This window comes from Haemorhous mexicanus, chromosome 8 (genome assembly GCF_027477595.1).
Source record: "Haemorhous mexicanus isolate bHaeMex1 chromosome 8, bHaeMex1.pri, whole genome shotgun sequence".
Lineage (NCBI taxonomy): Eukaryota > Metazoa > Chordata > Aves > Passeriformes > Fringillidae > Haemorhous > Haemorhous mexicanus.
The window spans coordinates 9,489,978-9,510,193 of NC_082348.1; the positions used below are offsets into that span (position 1 = coordinate 9,489,978).

The 20,216-nt window shown below is 44.3% G+C and overlaps 1 protein-coding gene across 4 annotated transcripts in view; it reads left to right on the plus strand.

Moving 5' to 3' along the window:
* HEG1 (heart development protein with EGF like domains 1) overlaps positions 1-19,303 on the plus strand; it is a 53,291-nt gene extending 33,988 nt beyond the window's left edge. For 3 of the 4 annotated variants that reach the window (XM_059852652.1, XM_059852650.1, XM_059852651.1), the window contains exons 13-21: positions 155-249; positions 1,059-1,117; positions 1,558-1,718; positions 3,410-3,544; positions 8,247-8,289; positions 8,392-8,429; positions 8,915-9,002; positions 10,451-10,625; positions 12,169-19,303. In XM_059852652.1, coding sequence (XP_059708635.1) covers positions 155-249; positions 1,059-1,117; positions 1,558-1,718; positions 3,410-3,544; positions 8,247-8,289; positions 8,392-8,429; positions 8,915-9,002; positions 10,451-10,625; positions 12,169-12,318 — 944 coding nt within the window. In that variant the 3' untranslated portion in view covers positions 12,319-19,303. The remainder of the gene's footprint in view (positions 1-154; positions 250-1,058; positions 1,118-1,557; positions 1,719-3,409; positions 3,545-8,246; positions 8,290-8,391; positions 8,430-8,914; positions 9,003-10,450; positions 10,626-12,168) is intronic. The other variant, XM_059852653.1, reaches the window with a different exon arrangement.
* The last annotated feature ends 913 nt before the right edge of the window (positions 19,304-20,216 follow it).

A 20,216-nucleotide genomic window follows, 5' to 3' on the forward strand; every position in this document is an offset into this window, starting at 1 on the left:
CTTTACTGGGGCAGTGACTCTCAGATCTGAGTTTTCTGTATGCCTTGTAAAGGGATTTTTCATGCAAACAGCCTCTCATGTAAGGCAGATGAAACCACATCTACACGTGGCACAGAGATATGTTCCAACTAACTTGTCTTATTCTACTTTTTAGTGAGAATATTTATTGGCCAGGTTCCCCTGAAACTTAATACCACCCATGGGAAGTACACAGAGCTCTTCCATGTCGAGAGGGAGATCCTGGAGGTGGTGAGTGTCCTTGCTGGGACTTTTGCAATGCTGATGGGACAAGTCTCCTTCACTCCTCTTATGATTGTCACATTTCCCAGCCATTCAGTTTTAGCCATGTGGCTTTTGGTCAGTTGAGAGCCAGTGCTGGACGGGCTGTTGGCTTCCCCAAAGGCTCTGCTATCAAGAGCTCCAAAAAAACCTGTGGGCTGGGGATCATCTACACATCCCTGTGCAGTTCTTATCCAGATCACTGCATGCAGAAGTTCATCCTGTTAGTGGTTGCTGGGATGGGTGCACTTCATTCCAGCTCTTTGGAGATGGATTTGGAGATGCTGCCAGAGGAAGGAGGTGCTGGGTGGAGTCACTGTGATGCTGCCTGCACAGCTTGTGCTGGGGAGTAAATACAAACAACTGCACAGATCCAGGGTCAGGGAAGATCTGCAGTCTCCAAGGGTGCTGCTTTGAGGCTGGCCTTGCACAGGGCTCTCTCCCTGCTGACATCTGGCTCACCCCTGACCTTTGCGGTCATTACACAGCAGGGCTATGGGCAGATGCTCATGTCAAAATCCCTGGGGCTTTGTTCTTGTCCAAGGCTGTGCAATGGTGACTTTGTCCCCTCCTTACTGACAACAGGGCAGTGCATCTCTCTTATAGAGCAGATGAACCTCTGGGATGCTCTAGAGCCCCCTTGGTCTCAGCAGGCATCCCTGGGAAACACAGGGGATGCTGTCAGTGACCCAGGAGGACTGTCCCATGCTACATCCCATGGGGCTGCCTCCTTCCATCTTGCCCTGGGGCACTAACAGCTGCTCTCTCCCTCCTTGTAGCTCAATGCATCGCTGTCAGGCTTGCCAGGATACCACCACTCCACAGTTAAGGCAAGCAGGTAAGGCTAAGGCTGCCAGGGGAAGAATGAGAAACTTGAGTGTTTGGGATCTTCAGCTTGAGAGCCACACTCTCCATTTTGAGTCAGTGCTGGGCCTGATGCCATCAAGCCTGGCAGTGGTACAGGGCATGAGGAATGCCTGCCAGGCTCACCTGGTACTTTCCTCCTGTCCTGAGCAGCTTGGGGATGGGCTGCCCAGGAGGGATTTATGTCTGGTTCCAAAGTGAGCTACCAGCATCCCTTCCAACTCCATATTCTCCTCTCTGGGTATTGGTTAGTCCTGGTTTTAAGGTCTGTTACAATGCATGTAGTGCTGTGTCTGTGATAAGCATCTCTTGTGTTAATAGCAGTCCTATGTATAAGGTGCTAATGATGACATCAAACTGACCTGTGATACTCAGGGCTGTTTTGTTTTGTTTTTGTTTTTTTTTTTTTGTTAGGGAGGCAAATTTTGTGCATGTTTCAGTGCAATCCACGTTCTCTTTTGCATCCAATGTGACTTTCTTCGATGTTATCAGCAGTGTGAAAAGCTACATTCGAGCTTGCAAATCCCCCACTGAAGCCTGCCAGTTCATTTCAAGCCTGAAATCACTCCACAGAGGTAAATAGCATCTGGAAGGACTGTGGCAGAAGGGGAAAGGGATGTTTTATTTGGCTCCCTTTAAAAAAGGGGGACAACATTTTGTCATTTGGAAAAATCCCTCTGTATCTTTTTATCTTACTTAAATGGGAGTCATCTTAAGAACCTCCCAGTACAAAAGGGATGCAGATACCAAGCCTTATCTTTGCCACATGTGTGAGAAATCTGCCTCTCTGTGAAAATATTGTGCAGCACAGGATTTGAGACATTGTAGGGCAGCCTTTCATCTCTGGGATGTGACACTGGGGCCAGCCAGATCAAAAACCCGTAAGTGTTAATTTCACGCGCGCGGCCAGGAGCCAGGGAAATGGTGTGAAAGCCAAGAGACAAAGCCCTGCTGGTGAGCTCCATTAGAGCTGCTGGAGGCTGCATGGCAAGCCCTGCTCTCCTGCCTGCCCAGTTTCAGTGTTGCAGGTTTTAAAATGGTTCACAATTAGTGAGAATTGTGATTTTTGTACTGAATCCTCCATCTGCCCAAGGGCAGTGTGGATACAGCTCAGAGAGAAGTGGAGAAGGACACCAGTGTTGTGGGTGACCTTCTCCAGGTGGGCCCCAATGCTGTGCCCTGGCATCTCCCAGCTCTCACCTCCTGAGGGAGTGATGGAGGAGATTTATCTGTGAGAGATTCCTGCAAGGAAACTGCTGCATGTGCTGTTTTGTGACTTTTGGGTTCAAGGCTTTAAGGTTTGGCCTCGAGGAGGATGAAGGGTGGCAACGCTTAGCCTGGCTTTAGTGGGAAACTCCCTGTATCATTTTGGCAAAGTAAACATGCAGAGGACAAGTTCAGTGTGTGCTTTTATTGCAATGTACTGTATTTTACAGCCATACTCTGCCCATGGTTTGCTTTAAATTATTTGGGTAAACCTGCTTGGATTATACCTACCCATTATCTGATACCTTCTGTAAAGTCAACTTCTAACTTGAAATAAGCAGAGTAAGAAACAAATTATATCCTTGTGTAAGTACCTCAAAGAAAACATGTCAGATAAAAAAAAATTGATCTAGCAAGGAAAGGTTTATAAAAGGAGAGTGTCAAACAAGTGATATATTTTCCATAAAATCCTATTTCTCACAAACATTTATTAATTCCATTTAGTCTGACTTCCCAGTAAAAATGTAAATTTGATGTCACAATTTCCATCATTTATCCACAGTTTTGCTGAATGCTCATTCTAACAAGTCTGACTTTCTAAATTAAAACACTGCTTCAAAGTAATGTAAATGAAAGTACAAATTTTTTGTTTGAAAAATGGAAAAATCCAGTGCTTAATACTGAAATGGAAAAGAATTGGTTTGGTGTAATGTTTTGCTTGATATAAACTTAAATATTGATTTGTTGAACTTTGTCAGGGGATGAATGTGTTTGAGCTTGAGCCAAACCAGATTTCTCTTTTTCATTTCCCCTTCTGCTTCTGAACTGAAACATTTATTATTCACCCCCTCTATTTGCCTGCACAAGTGATGGTAGATACACAAGAAATGGTGACATAGGGTAATGTTGACTCCCTCCTAATGGAACAAATATTACTAAAAAAAAAAAAAAAAAAAAAAAAGGCAGCACATCAGCTGAATGGGATGCCCAGGGAAAGCAAATGTGCATAATGGTGGGTTCAGAGAGAACCATGCTGATGTTGGCCACCTCTTCCCAACAGCTGGCAGCCTGTGCAGACAGAAGGACCCTGAATGTGACAAGGAAACTTCAGAATGCACCGACTTTGATGGGGTTGCTCTCTGCCAGTGCAAAAGTGGGTACTTCAAATACAACAAGATGGACCACTCCTGCAGAGGTATTGTTCTTTATGTGGTGTGCTTTGCCTGAATTCTCCTCAAAGTTTTTGTTCCAGTGGAAATGAGTCTGTGAATGTAGTGCTGTGCACGCATAACCCTCAATATTATGAATAAATATTAGCAGCTCAAGTTTCTTTCATTTAGTAAGGGGTCTTTTCAGCAGACACTGAAGACACAGTGTCTCTCTAGGAATAATATTATCTCTTTCTGGAGCATGCTGTGAGTCACAGTGATTGAGGAGAGGGAGAAAGGGGCCTGACTGCTTTGGGCTCCAGTTCAGTGGCACAGAGCAGAGATGACGTGTGTCTCTGCCTGTTTTGATTTTGTCTGAACTCTCAGTGAACTTAGGGAAAGTGCTTTAAACTCAAAATCTGATATTAATGTATCATCAGTATTTTAAAAATTTTTATCTGAAAATGATTATGAATTTATTTTTCACGTGGGTTCCAAATAGAAATTTTAAGCTTAAAGATTGTGTTATTTTTTAGCTACTCCTCAGATCAACAAATCTGGTTTTGCTGCATTTTTAACAAAGTCTTTACATGCCAGTGTTCAAAATGACTTCTGGAGGATCAGGGTGTCCATTCCTTAGTTTGTGGTTGCTGTAAGGCTTTTCTGATGACATATCAATAACATTTGCAGTAGTGGTAATATATTGCTTCTGGCACTGCCTGCTGGGTTGCTCTTGAAATAGGCGGAGATGTTTTGTCAGTTCCAAATCTGAAAGTGAGAAAAATGTGTCTGGAAATAACTCATGTGCTACAGGCTCTGGGAGGGACAGCTCAGAGATGGACATCTCTGCTTGCCAGGTCGTGGCCCTGCCTCTCCTTCACTCTGTGGCTCCTTTGTGACAAAACCTTTCCCTTTGTGTTTTCCTCTCTTCCCCTCATCTTGTATGTTGGAGGAAGGATTTCTTTTGGGAAATATTGAGCATCTCCACCAACCAGAGAGTGAGAGAGGGGCTTATGTAGTGAGTGAGGAGCTGAGCTGAAACTTGAGAGATTTTTACCCAATTCTTGTTCCATCATGGACAGTGGGGACGCAGGGAAAGTTACTCCATTTGTCTTGTTCACGTCTTTTGCCAAGCAGTGAAGATAAATACCTGAAAGACTGTGAGGCACTTGGGTGTGAGGTTGCAGTGGGATAAGGGATCTAAGACCTTGTATGTGTGACTACTCCATACTTACGAAACTAGTTTGCTGTAGAAAATATGAAAACCTTATCTGTAAATAGTGAGGCCTAAATGCCACCTTCATCTCACTGCTGTCAGTAGGAAACATCTTATTGATCACCCTGAGAGTGTCTGAGGGACAGGGCTGCTGCTGGATTTGGGCTGCAGTGCAGAGGCATGAGGGCAGCACTGACTGCATGGTGCCACTCTCTGACAAGGTGCCAGATTTTCATTATCACTTGTGCCCATCTGGGCAAGCCAGGTGGTTGGGATTTTTAAAGGCTTTTCCAAAAGCCAAGCTATGGGTCCCATTCTGATATTTAGGGCTATTTTGCTGATAAATATAGCATACAATATACCAGCCTCTTTGAAAACCTCTGCCCTTTTAGTGCCTAAACAGGAACCAAGGTCTCGTGAGCATCCAGCCCTCATTGTGGGCTGTGAAAAGGTGGTGTAGTAGCTCCAATTATAGTATTTGCAAAGGGGGAAATGGCTATTGTGCTGCCCTGTCCGGTCTCCCCCGTGGGAAGGCTGGGAGAATTGGCTGCCCTGACCCACTGGATTTGTTCTGTCCTCCTTGCAGCATCTGTCCTCAGGGACATGCTTGGGAAAGCATGCCATGGGCCAGGGAAGGGTTGGGTCTCTGAGCCACAGGAGGTCCAGCATGTTGGCCAGGGTACCTTTTGCTGTGCTCTTCAGTGTCTCTGAGTTGCTGCTGATTTTCAGCCTTCTCAGTATCTTCAGGGCTATTTCAGTACCAGAGCAGCAAACCCAATGTGCCAGCCTTTCAAGGGCATGCTATTTTTACCAGTACAGAGTGTTTCTGGAGTGAAGCAAGGAGCAGCAAAACAGGTTTCCAAAGAGACCCCTGAGTGTCTTTTGGGAAGGCAAAGGAATCCTAGGCTGAAGAGCACAACTCAACAGCTTTGCTTGGCCCCTGACACTTAGGCCTTTCCTCTGTTCCCTGCTTGTGTTTGGAATCTTGCCAAGTGAGTGTGACAGTGAGAGCTCTCCTGGGAATTTGTTCAAAGGAGCAGCAAAGATGCCAAAGGAGAAAGCAAAACGGCAGGAAAAGACACAGGGAGGAGAGGAAAATACATAAGCACCAAGTTGTTAAGTAAGACAGAGAAATGCATATTCAGGATCTTGCTTTTCCTCTTTTCTGCTCCTATATCCTCCTGACCTGAGAGCTGTGTGCCACCGAGGTCCCAGGGCTGCTTCTGCCCATGGCACAGCTCCAGCTCTGACACTGCTCAAGGTGGACGTGCCTCACACACATTGCTGAGCTTAGGGTGGGCTCCAGCACCTGTCTGCCTGCTCCTGCAGCCTTCCCAACATGCAGGTGGTGGGCTGGAGCTGGGATACACTGAGCTGCTGTGCTTGTTAGAGAAGGCACCTCCAGTGAGCTGTGAGGTGATGCTTCCCTTCCTCCCTCCCTTCCACTGCACATTTTGTTACTGCCCAGTCCTGTGGTGGAATGTTCACTCCATAATGTTTTCAGTCTGCATTTGTTAGCAAGTGAAAGGAGCAACCCATCCAGTCCCCTTTAGCTAATGCCCCAGTGAGATGAATGAGCCAGGCAAGGATTCTTTGGGATTTACTATCCTTACCCTGGCTGTTTGCTGACTGGGGCTCTTAACTCTTTCACAGTTACCTCTGCTCTATTCCTTTACTTCAAAGAAATCATCTTAGAGGGAGGAAAATATATCTAGTACAAAAAGCATCACAGTGTGATGCAGCAGGGGGGCTGTATAATGAGCTTCACCTTCCCCATCCCCAGCTCTGGAAAAATAAATTGAATGGGGAGGTGGTGAAGGAGTAGTGGGGCCACATAGATCAAAGAAAGGTGTGCAAGACCAGGCATTGTGGGCATCAGCCCCCCCACCATCACTGGTGCCATTTGCTACAGCAAGTCTGTGTCTACAGCCACGGAAGTGATGTGAGTGCAGCAGTCTTCTGTGTCCACACATCCTGAGGATTTAGGGAAATTCTGTTATCCCTGGGCTTGCAACATCTATTTCTGGGAATTAGAAATCAAAAGGGTCAAAGAGAACCTGTGAGCGTTCAGAGAAAAGCTGCAATAATTAGGGAGACTCAAAGATCTCAGTGACCTTGGCTTTAGTAAAGATAAAGGAGCGATTTGGTGGTGAGAAGGAGAAATCTGATCATATAACCTTTTCCAATCTAATAAGTAAACATCCAAAGTCTGGAATTTGACACTGGGGTAATTCAGACCAGAAAGAAGGTGAATGTTTTTAATGGCTGAGGAAAATTAACTTTGTGAGCTCCTGACCCAGTGCTGTGGTTGATTGTCTGTCACTGAAAATATTAAAATCAGTCTTGGGTGTTTCTTTAAAATGTAGCTCCAGTCCAGCTATGTGATTTGAAACTGAAATTAAATTTAGGGAAATTTTGTTTTAAGCAAAAGTGTTTAATGGGGGAGAAATCCATGAGCATTTTTGTTTTTGTTGAACAGTTCCCCATGAAATGTGCTACAGGGGGTTTCCAGACCCTTGGGTGATGTCTTGCACATCCCCAAGGGCCGCTGCCTGTGCTAGCTCTGGCTTGTCAAAAGTGACTCTGTCTGTGTCATTCCTGCCCAGGCCTTTCAGTGTCCACCTTCACTGCCTCTGTGAAAGGCAGCAGATCTGCCAGAGCTCTGGTGGGACTGTTGCTGAGAAAAGCTGTGATCTTATCAGTAGTTTGAACCTTATAGTTGTGTGTCCTATGTATCATCCCCTTTGCTGTTCATCAGAAGGGTAGTATAATTTCCTCAGATAATTTCCTCAGGATAGCTGTCCATAAGCATGGAAATGATTTTATTTTGAAGTGATAGTTCCAGTTTTTTACCAACGTTTTGCACATAGCAGTTTTCTGGATTATCTAGACTTAATAAATTCATTTTCTATTGTATAGTAAAATATGATACCTCAAAATTTGATTTAGCTGCAAATTTGAAAAATCAAAAAAAAAAAGGTGACATGAGAAAAAAACCAGAAAAACATTAGCATCCCACTTCAGATAGGCAAACACCCTGTGTTTGCATAATTACTTGTTGCAGTACTAACATTTAAATGAAATTAATAACATGCACCAATGCTGCAGTAGCATAGTTTAAGTGGGCTTTCAAAATGAAAACTGGAGGCACTTGCACATTTTTTACATTGCTATTTTGTGTGAAGCAGTACAAGTGTGCAGTGAGTTTTCATTTGGGCAAGGAGCTCTGCTGGGAATGACATTGCCAGCCGCCCTCCCTGTACCAGGCTCCAAAGTGGCTGTGCTTGGTAGCCCTGAAATGGTTCCATTAAAGTCAGCAGGAGGTATAATTTACCTTATTCACCTGAAGTGCACGATGTTTTCCCCAAGCCAGAGCACATCCGGCCGCCCGTCCGAGCGCACGGCGCTCCCGCGGTGCAGCCGCGGCGCGGTCGGACCGGGGGCGGTGCGGGCGAGGCTGCCCTGGGAGCGGCGCTGGGAAATCCCTGCCGGCTCCACTGCGCGGTGCTCACGGCCCTTCTCTCTGGTTTCAGCCTGTGAAGATGGATATAAGCTGGAAAACGAGACGTGTGTGAGGTATGGTGACTGTTCTGCCCTCCTCCCACCCCACCATCCTTGCTCTGGTGACCTGTTGGCACAACTGAGCTGCTGAAACTCCCTGTTGTTCTCTGTTCCCAGCTGCCCCTTTGGCTTGGGTGGATTCAACTGTGGAAACCGTGAGTACCAAATTTCATTTCTTTCATTTTCTACAGTGTCAGAAATAGGAGATTTGAAACAAATAATTGCAAGTGACTGTGTTTAAAGTGCAGTAGGTACATGCTACTTTTTTCAGTTCTTTTTGTTCCTTCATTTTCTGTTAAAAGTCATTTTGTGGGCCTTCTTTTACAAAGCTGGCTTAATGTCATCTAAGGAAAGGAGATCTCCTTTCCCAGGATAGCACATATAGTGGGCATTCTTGAAGGAAGATATTTGAAGGTGAATCCATTTGGATTATTCAGATCTACCAGTGAAGGCAATCTATTCCTTAGGGAAACAAGAACTTGTTTCTATTTCACTTGAAAACTTAAGGCTATATTGCTTACAGGAAGGGGGGAAGGTGGGAAATAAACAGCCAATCCCTTTGCATGTGGACAGGGGATATGTTACACTGGGGTTTAAAACCACACTGCTGTTTCTCAGCCTCTGTCTCTCCTGTCTGCAGCCTATCAGCTCATCACGGTGGTGATTGCAGCTGCGGGAGGGGGACTGCTGCTGATCATGGGCATAGCACTGATTGTCACCTGCTGTCGGTAGGTACCGCTGCCAGCCCGGATCAATCCCCCCCTGGTTTGCACCACACCCAGAGCTCCCCGTGTGAGCTCTGAAGGACTTAAACATAGCATAGCTAAGGAACAAAACATAGGTGAAAACATAGGCTAAGCAAGCGGGTTAATCTGAGATACTGAAGTATCACACTGAGCTTTTATTTGGAGAATTTTTAAATTTTTCTTTTCCCCAGCAGCCAGGCTAAACAATGGACTGGGTGTCTCTTAAAGGTACACCTGGAAATCATGTCCTCTAAGGATGGAGAGGCAGAAGAGTCCTTCCCATGCAGAGCTGTAAGGCTCTGAAGCCAGGAAGCAGACTCTAAAAGTGCAAGCTAAGTAGAAAGGAGCAGTTTAGGCCACAGGAGAGGTTACTTGCTGTTGCTGAAGTGGTGTTTGAGTGTATTTAAGGCTATTTTCATTCACCTTTATGGACAAGTCCTGCATGTGCTCTCGCTCTGTGTGTCTCTCCCTCTCACACACAAACTCACACACACACCTCGTTCCCATACCAGCAGGTGGCTTTGGACAAGATGTGCTTGCCTAGGAAGCTCTATTTCTTGATCTATGTAATCTGAAAAGGGATGCCTTGCAGTAACACCCTCTCCCGCTCTTCCAGTCCCCAAATCTAGGATTTCAAAGCTCTCTGATAAAGTTGGCAACTGGATTTGTCAGTAATACAGATGTGGCAGTGGTTTGGCTGTGCCCCTGTTACCCCATATTTTCAGCCAGCGGGGTGCCAGCAAGCCCCAGCCAGAAGATGAGGTGGCCCAGACTGCAGATCTCCACAGGGGTGGACTGATCTTCTCATGAGCCCTGGCCTTGGGCAGCTTATGTAACTTCCTGGAGGATACTCTGCTTTGAACTGGAGGTGTCACCAAAGTCCACTCATTAACCATTATAGTCCTGGAGGGACATTTGGTGTCACTCAAACCAGCTCCTTGCAGGTCTTCCTTCTTAGGAATTAACATAATGCCTACAAGTGCTATAGTTAATAGCATGGGGGCTCCTATATATTTTTCTTCCTCAATTTCCATGATTTTTTCATTGACGTAGATGAACACACATGTTTTTAAGAGACAACAGACATAGCTGGAACAAGCTGGAAGAGGAGGGATTCAAACTGAATGTAGGGAAAAATTCTTTCACCAAGGGAGCAGTAAGGCAGTGGAACAGGTTCCTCAGGGAGGTTGCCATGTAACTTTGGAGATTCCAAATCCCTCCAGATAATGCCCTGAATTGCATGATCTGATTTCATATCTGACTTGGCTTCAGAGCAGGTGCCTGGACTATAGTCCTTCAGAGGTGATCTTTGTGCCCAGTCAAGATTCGTAACATCAAGTAATGATCTCTCCTGAGATCATGTCAGAAGTGTATGCAAGACAGCAGGATAAGTTGTAAGTTTTCACTTTCCCTCATTCTTTTATAAACAGGAAGAATAAAAATGACATAAGTAAACTGATTTTCAAGAGTGGGGATTTCCAGATGTCACCTTATGCTGAATATCCGAAGAATCCCCGGGCACAGGAGTGGGGCAGAGAGACCATCGAGATGCAGGAGAATGGAAGCACCAAGAACCTGTTGCAGATGACAGATGTGTATTATTCGGTATCTATCCATAGATTAACTTTTAACCCTTTGTGCCTCATACAGGAAAGAGATATTCCTTTATTTTTGGAAGTGCAGATCCCTTTCCTGCAAGATAAAAGGGCAAAGCAAATGTCTCCCATAGCAAGGCATTTTAGGAGTCCTATGGGCTCTAGCTATTACCTGTGGTGAATATTACAAAGAAATGTCATTAGGAAGAAGGATGAGGAAATGTCTAGGAATAGTTTGGTAAAAATGCCTAAAATCCCAATCCTAGACTAGAGAAGGGCAGTTAAAGGTTTTGGATAAACTGCTAGGGTTCCCTGTGAGGAGTTTTCTTCTGTCCACTCTCACCAATGAAGCGGAAGGTTGAAACCTGTCTGGGGAACTTTACCCCAGAATAGGAAGATGCTGGTTACTGAGGACCCCTCTTTTCCTCCACTCCTTCCCTCTCCAGGGTACATAAGGAGCATCCCTTCAGCTCTGAGGAATTAAGGAGTAATAGGCTGTGTAGGGCACAGAAAGACACAAGCACAAGTTATGTCATGGTTGGTACCATCTGCTAATGGCTGTATCCAGAGCTGTGGTGCTGCTGTATCATCTGTCACTCATTTTCAGCAACATGTACGTAAGGTGTGTGTGGGTTACTCATGAGAGTGAAAGTTGCAGGATTTCACCCAAATCACGCATTCTGGTCTCCTTGCTTTCCAGAGCAGAGAGCATTACTATTTTCCTGGCTTGTATTTTAAGTTTTTCAGTGAGCAAATTTAAAACAATTCTTCATGCTTCCACTAAGAATGAGATATTTGAAATGAAAATGCATTTCCTAATTTTTTAGACTAAATAAAGACTCTCATTATGCTGGGAACTAGAAATGGAAACTTTATAGCAAGCAGTAGGTGATGAGGGTTTTGCATGGATCTGCTCTGTAACAAATTAAACCAAGAGGCTTCATGTTATTCACTGGGTGAAAGGATTGTACAGACTTGATCTTAGACATCAGTGTTCCTCCACCAAGCGTCCCCAGGAGTCTTATTTAGTTACAAGAAGGGGAGATAAAAGGAAAGTCAGATGGTTTTGTATTTGACATATAATTCAAGGGCCTGTGTTGGGAGAGGAGGTACCTATGGTAAATGGGGATAGAAGTGCCCAGGTAATACTCAAAGCACGAGACTACCTTTGATTTTCTATAGTTGTCTCCTTTAAGGATGGCTCTGGGACGATATCCTTTTAATGAGAGTTGTTTCAATACCTGAGCTCAGCAGTAGATTTTGTTTTTAAATTAAAATTTAACTGTGTACTTAGACCACAGTTGGCAGTGTCAGGTAAGCTTCAAGTCTGTTCATTGGCCAGATGTTGAAATTAGATTTCATCATAATAATCCCTTCAGGCAATACAGCAAAAATCGTTCTAGATTATAGAGATCATTAGAGATCCCATTGTTCCCTCTAGCTACTGAACCAACAGCAAAGAAATGTGGTAAGGCTGTGCCTGAAGAAGGATTTGAGTGTGAGAATAAAATTATTTTTTTATTTAATTTCTTTTTTTGTTTTTGCTAATACAGCCAACTGGACTGAGAAATCCTGAACTGGAAAGAAATGGACTTTACCCTCCCTACACTGGTTTGCCTGGATCTCGACATTCGTGCATCTACCCTGGACAATACAATCCATCCTTCATTAGTGATGAAACCAGAAGAAGAGACTATTTCTAGCAAGGAGTGGAGAGGGAGTGGAAGATTGACACAGTTGTGTGGCCCTTAATTCCCAGGTACAATCTGTCTCCTGGGTAGTTGAGGCCACATCAATCTTACTCTTCCCATTTAATAGGAAGGACTTTGAACTTCATGCTGAGCATTGCTGCCCTGAGGGACGATCACAGTTGCTGAGCATCAGAGAGGAGGAGGAAGAGGAGGGAATGGCTCAAGAAGCACATCACTAGAAGACCCAGTGGGAAGCTAACACATGTACTCCTTATTCATTCTTCACTCTTTGCGCTACTTGTGCAAGCATGGATCAGTACAGGCAGATGAACTGTGCCCAGCACTCTGCATTGAATACCACTAGGGAGTGTCTTGTTTACAGATCTCGTTCACTGTTGACTGTGCTTGTCTTCCTAGCCAGCCTTCATGCAAAGATTCACTGTGCAATTGCTTTTGGTCAGGCAAGTTTGTCCACTCCCTTTTAGATCACTGCCTTGCTCTTGGCTTTGTCCATGACAGGGAAGCTGGCTTGTGTTCTGGCCCTCACCTTCGTACTGGGAGAAGTTCTCCAGATTTCTGGGTCCTTGCCAAAGCCAGGTGTCTGGCAATATTGGCTGAATTCGTGGGTTGATTGTCTCCAAGGAGTGCAGGAAGGTTAGTCACAGCACTGCAATTTTAACAGAAAAAAGGCACAGTTGTTCCTCTCTGCTGCTTTGAAAACCTTCTGTATATAGGGAATGTTGTTGTTTTGTCAACCAATATTGTTCAGAAGTGATGCCACTGCATGCCATCATGGTGCTTCCATGTGGGATCCTTTGGGGCTCTGTTTCCTGCAAGGATTTAAATGCCTGTAGACAGAGCAGTACAATATGAAATAATTCCTCACAGGGAAGAAGAAGATGAGCTGTGAATTCAGAATGCTTTTTATGAGGAATCTGTGTAGGAGTAATAATACTGTAGCCTTGGTTGGGCAGAGGTACCTGAATTCTGGGCACTGAAGGTGGGATATGTTTTCAAACCTCCAGAGTCCACCTTGAATTTGTAGGTGCTGTGGAGACTTTCTGTGCATTGGAAAAGAGGGCTTACTGCAGTCAGTTGCATTTAAGGAAGAGAAAAACATGATGCTTGCAATCCTAGCATAGCAAAGATCACTTATGTTGAAGTGTTTTTCTTTCTTCCATCCTAGTTTCGAGTGATTCAGACCAGGCAAGTTTCCTCACCCAGGTATGTTCGTTCATATTAGCAGAAGCTGAAGATTGTAAGTTATTGCATTTCTCACCAAAGATCAGGTTGAAACTCATGGACTGTATTCTGACCTAAAGTGAGTGAGGAAAGAGATCTTACTAATCACAGAACCCTGGAATGGGCTTGGAAGGGATTGGCTTGGAAGGGATCTTACAGATAATTTTTTTCCAACTCCTTTGGAATAAGCAGCAGGGACACCTTCCACTAGACCAGGTTTCTCAAAGCCCCATCCAACCTGGCTTTGAACACTTGCAGGGATTGGGTAACTTCTCTGGGCAACCTGTTTCAGTGCCTCACCATTCTCAGAGTGAAGAATTTCTTTCTTGTAACTAATCTAAATCTGCCTTCTTTGCTTTAAAATAATTTCCCTTGTCCTATCCCTACATGCCCTTGTTAAAGTCCCTCTCCAGCTTTCTTGTAGGCCTCCTTTAGTTACTGGAAGGTGCTCTAAGGTCTCCTTGGAGCCTACTCTTCTCCAGGCTGAACAGCTCCAACTTTCTCAGACTGTCTTCATAGGAGAGGTGCTCCAGCCTCTGACCACCTTTGTGGCCTCCTCTGGCCTCATTTCTTCTGATGGGACCACTGAACACAGCACTGCAGGTGGGGTCTCAGGAGAGCAGAGCAGAGGGAGAGAATCCCCTCCCCACCCTAGTTCTGGTGCTGCCCAGGACACAATTGGCTTTCTGGGCTGTGAGAGCACATTGCTGGGTCATGTTGAGCTTCTCACCAACCAACACCCCAAGTCCTCAGGGCTAGTTTCTATTCTCCAACAGCCTGCATTTGTGCTGGTGATTGCCCCAGCTGACATGCGGGAAATATAACGAAATATCATGAAGTATATTTACCACTTATCTTTACTGCACTGTTAATCTGAGTCATCCAAAGCCTGTTTAGATACAAGGTCCAGATGCAGTTTCTCCTCTTGAATGGGAATGTGCTTTTAATTCAAGGTGGCTGCTTGTATAAGGATAACAGCACAGTTCGTTCATCACTAACTCACCATATCTGTAGTGTGTACATAAGCTGATATTCCCTTCTCCCCCACCATGCTTTAAAAGACACATGCCTACAGCTGAGTTCATTAGGTAGCTCAGCTCACTGGAGCACTGAGGATAATGGGGTGCATCCCCCAAAGTGCCTAACCCCAGTTCAGATGCTTGTGTGTTGTGTGGCTACTCACTGGAGGCAAACCTGGGGTGTTGAGGAGCTCTCCATCAGGAAGGAGGTACTTGCATCCTACAGATGGTGTGAGTTCCCAGATCCTTTCCAAGCGCTTCAAAGGCTGTTGTGTTCCCTACCAAAGGTCAGTAACAGGTATCCAGAGGGAAGTGAGACAGCAACAGGCAATTATAAGCTGTGTTGGCCTAGAGGTTTCTGTTGGTCCCTGGTTTCAGTTGCTTCTGTTTTCTCAAAACTTCAAGACAGGAAAGGTGCCACAGATGTGCCTGAGAAGGCACAGTTCAGTACACCATATCACACAAACACAGTTTATTTTTTATGCCTCAGCTCTTGTCTTCTATGTAGAAGCAGCAGTGTGAGCTTGCAGAGAAACAGAGCTTTATGGACACCTAGGGCAGTACCCTTTGCACTTACATGAACTTTTGGTGAAAATGCCTGCAGCTTCACACCTGTCTGATCCATAATCAGCCTTGCAGCTGGTAGTGTACAGCTCATCTCAGCTGTAGGGGAAAGGAATGGATGCTCATGAGAAGTACAGCTGCCTAAGGAACTGTATTTAGGGAAAGCTCTGCTTACAGTGTCCAAAATATTACAAGAGGTAAAGCACAACAATTAGGTGTTCTCTGCCACCCTGATCACAGTTTTCATCCAGGACAGAAAGGATTGCCTTTCCCCTGGTATGGAGCAGAGCTATGTTTTTGTTACAGAAGAAAAGACGAAGATGCAATTCATGCTAAATCTAAATCCAAAGCCTATAGACAAGCACTGGACTTGGTCCCTTTTGTCAGTAAAGCAGTTTGTGATAAGGAGGTGTCCCAGAAATTATGAGAACCCCATGATCTGCCCATGTGCCAGCATTTCCTCAGGTGGAGAAGCATTTAGGCCTATGATTGTAGGCTAAGGTGTATAACTGCTTGGTTAGTTCAAAGACTAGGAGATGAACTTCTGCGTGTCAGGTACAAAGGACAAAGTATGGCACACCAACTCACAATTGCAGATCAGTCCTTCTGCACAAAGAGTATATGAACAAAACTTCTGGTCTGTATCTCCCAGCACATTGCAAATTGCAAGGGATTTGAGTGGAATTGAGATAGGACTATTTCTAGTGAGAGCACACAAAGTTTGCAAGTAATAATTTTAATACCTTAATGGTCTTCAAATTCTTCTAGAATTGTATCTGCATAGAAAGAGTCTTAGTAAATCCAGCAGGATTTTCTGAGTGAGAACTGCAAAACTTGGAATTTTCTGAAAGAGTATTATTGCACAGAATTTTTTTCTCTGCCAATGCAGGTAAACATTGGGGCATTTCTTATGAGGGTTTATCCATCACAGCCTGACCTTCTGTTTGGGTAGAAAGGAGTCTCAGAGACAATACAAAGTGCCTAGGAGGAGGGGGAAAAGGGTCTCTCCTGGCTTGCCACACCTTCTCTGGGTATCTTAGGAGGCCCTGCCCAGCAGGCAAGAGAGGAGTTCAGGCAGAAGGAGTCAGTGCCCAGATAAGTGCAGGTGCTTTCCCCCAGAGTGTTCCAGGAAGCTTTTGGGAAGGTGACAGAGGTAGCCTGGGGTGATTCAGCCCTTGGGTCTCCTCCACCAGCCCAGCTGCAAGCTGTGCTGCAGTACTCCTGTCTTCAGCCAGGCACCACCCGCTCCCAGCTCCACTGGGACAAAGGGGTGGGTGCAGAGCACTGTGTTGTGTCACAGCTTATGGTGGTTATTTTACTGCAGTGTTCACTGCCTCACCCAGCAGTACGGACTCGCCCAGCCACAGCAGGGATGTGGGCAGTATTTCAGCGCAGGTTGTCTCTGTGTAAAGCTGTCACCAGGATCCTCTCTGTGTCTGCCATGAACAAAGCTCCCTTTGGCAGTGGAGTGGGGCCAGTTACTCCTCTTGGGTATAAGAAGGGTGTCTATATACTCTCAAGCCCACTTTCAAAATCAAATGCTTCTCTGTTCACAACCTAACTCCCTGTAGGATGTCTAAATACATGCATCTCATCTCTCTTTTAGATTACTTCTAGCTACCCCAAATTGAAAATTTTGAGCACATTGGGTCTTTTTGCTAAGGGGAATCACTCTCCACTATGTTAGAGGATAGGAGGGAAGTGGCATGTCTTTGGTATGGAGAATGCAAGTGGTTCAGCCAGATGCGGGGAAAGGAAGAAAAACTACACCAACACTGCTCATAAATCTGCTACTGCTCCTGGCTGCTGTGGAAAGTGAGGGGAGCAGTCAGCAATGACCCATGGGCAGTTGTGTGGGTGTATTTTTAATTAAATTTGGGGGAAAAAATGCTAATTCTGTTGCTTGACAGGAAAAACTGTGAGAGGCATGTGTTTGCTGCTATGGTGCTCTGCCAGTTATACTGGCAAAATGCCTTACCCACAAAAATACCTTTGACAGTCAGCATAGGAGAGGCAGTCCCAGTGAACTGATCAGCAAAACACAGATTTGAGGAATCTTTCAGAAGGCTTCTTGAACATATAGTCTTCCTGTGTCCTGCTGCTTGCCCTGGCCAGTCCTTCAGGCTGCACTGGGAAAATCAGGCTTGTTTTTTCACATTGTTGAAACCTCCCAGCACTGAATTAGGCTATAAGTGGAAAAAGTGGGCCAGGTTTTCCTCCACACTGGAAGTGTTAGGTTTTACAGCAGCAATGAATCTCATTGCTCTTGTGGCTTTTCCGGTAAGACCCACTGGCACTTCATGTACTGAGTTACTGCTCATGAACTGCTTTATGAAAGTTATCTGCCTCCATGCTGCAGGGTAGTAAAAGGCTTTAAAAACAGCAATAAATTGCAGTTAGAGAGAGTTATTTATCATTGTGAAATTGTTTGTGCCAGTACTTGTACAGGTTGTTTGCTGGGACCTGAGTGAGCACAGAGTGGGTTTGGACACTGCTGCAGATATGCTGAGTTGCTTTCCCAGGACTTGTCTCTGATGCTGGTCAATGGCCATATCCCTTCCAAATCCAGCTGGAATTTTCATTCCCCAATAGTAATCTTTAGCTTTCTTCCTTAAATTAACAAGAACGGATGCATTTTAGTTAAATGCTCTTCCTATGCTGACTAATGTTTTTTCCTCTTTACACACAAAGGATGTAATCCAGCATCCCTACAGTGACTGGGGTAACTCTCCCATGGACTGTAAAGAAGTTTTTTTTAGGCCTGAATTACTCCACCACCAGGGTCACCTGCATGTAGTACATGCTTTCCCATGGCTCTGTCTGCCTATTTCTGTGATACTGTTCCTGCCTTTCCCTGTTGTGTCTATTTTTTTTTTTTAAGCTTACTTATGACTGTAGCAGGACCTGTGTTATGTGAGAATGAACAAAACAGCTTTGAGGCTGGAAACAGTTTCCTGGGAAGACTGAATGTGAATTTTTTGTAGTTGTTTTACTGGTCAACCAGCCTTTTTCTTATCATGTAATATCTAGGGATGTAGAGATGCTTCCTGCTGTCACACATATCAGCTGCTCTGCAGATCACTCTTGCCTGTCCCTTTAGAAATTAAGCAAGATCTCGTATTTTCAGAAGGGGTATGTCCTATGCTAGTAAGAGCTTGGGACCTTTTCAATGTACATTTAATTCTTCATTCCCTTGAGCTGCTGAAATTGAAAAGCAGGAGAGAAATTCACGAAGGAGTAAGAAGTACCAAAATTAAAAAAAAAAAACAAAAAATGCTTACTTATTTTGCAGAAGTGTGACTTCAGTACTGTGAGATCATGTGTGGGATGACACCTTTTCTGTGTCTAGTCTGTGTTGCATAATATCCTTGTTGAGGGAACACCTAGCAGGGGTACCTGATGTTCCTCCAAAGTGGTATTGAAATGCTAAATTGCTCAGTCTCTATTTCAATGAAATGCTAGAAGAGATGGGAGTCCTACTTGGGTTAATGACTGCAGCAGGCAGCCCCCAGGTCAGCAAAATCCTGTATGGAAAAGTCCTGTGGAATACTGTAAATGTTGATCACTTCTCTTGAATACAGCTATAGAATTTTCTGGACATAAAAGGTCTTCAATAAAATCTGTTAGGATGGGTTTGCTTTAAAGAAAAACAAAGAAGCTCAACAGGATAAATATTTATTACCTTCATTTTTTAAAGGAAATTCTGTTAAACTCAATCATTTGCTTTAAACCCATTAAATTCTACAGGACTTTCTCCTAGTCAAAGGTGAAACTTGGTGTGTAAAATCATAATGATTTATTTAAGCAGCTTTTAGAATTGCAGTAGTAAAGCTCACCTTTTGTGGACTCTCTTCCAAAAGATAAATTTTCAGCCTTTGTTTGTGCTTCTTTAAAACCGGAATGTAAACTGCTTTATGTTCTTGACATTGCTCCACTCCCTTCCCTCTATCTCTGAATGTTTGCTTCCAAGTCTCTGGGGTTCTGAGGATGTTCTCCAAACCAGTATTATTTAAAGTTGTATCATATTTTCAGCCTCCACTAATTATACAGTACTGTAGTAGCAAAATATAATTTTTAAGGATTGGATTATTTTTATACCTGCATCCAATATTATTAAATCTGGCGTTCTAGTCAGTATCATTAAAAGGATACAATAAAACAATGAATATTAATATGTTCCTGCTTTTTTATTGTCTTTAGCTTTGCCTGTAAGGGGAAACATATGCAATTTTTAGGTGGTTTTAATTATTATTATACATCTAATCCAGAAAATAAGAAGCTGCGTAGAAAAGAAATTGCTTTTGTTCTTCTGATGGTGCTTCCTGATTGAATAACTAAATTGAAAAGCAAAGAGGAAATGGGTATGTTCTGTTAGTTGTGCAAACAAAATTCTGCTCAGCTGAAGTACAAGTTGAGTTCTGATACATTTATCTTGGTGGCACCAAGCAACTCAGTCTAATTTAAATTTTTCCTCAGTTTAATTTTTGCTGGAACTGGTAAAGTTGTGTGTTTACGTGTGTGAGTGCATTTTGGAGGGGAGGAAAACCTCAGGAGAGGTGAATGCAGCAGGACTGTTTGCAAGGGCAAAGGACTGGACCTGACCACCATGAGATCAGTCCTGTCCCAGAAAAAACCACCAAGGACAGTGAAGAATGCCCAGCTGAGTGTCCCTCAAAGGAAGAAGGAGGGCACCTTGAATCCAGAGGATCACCAAGTCCAGCTCAGGCTGCTGAGAAGAGGCATGACTTGGAAGAGCATCTGGAGCAATGGCAGGTAGGTTCATTTGGGGCAATTTTTTCAGTATTGCTCCAGAGCAGTACAGCTGTGACAGAAATCAGATGGGACTAAGGTGGGATTCATCTGTTCTATGAAAAGTTAGGTGAACACAGTTTGAACACATGATCTGGCTCTCACGGTAGCCATGAAAAGAGACACACACCCACAGAGAGCACCTCACCCCATGGTAAGAGACCACTTACCATGACTGTCTCATGTTGTTCTACTTTCTGTGTGAGGTTGGTATCTTTCAGGAAACTGGCAGTGTAAAACCACAGGTCACAACATTTCCATGGGACTAAGTCAAAG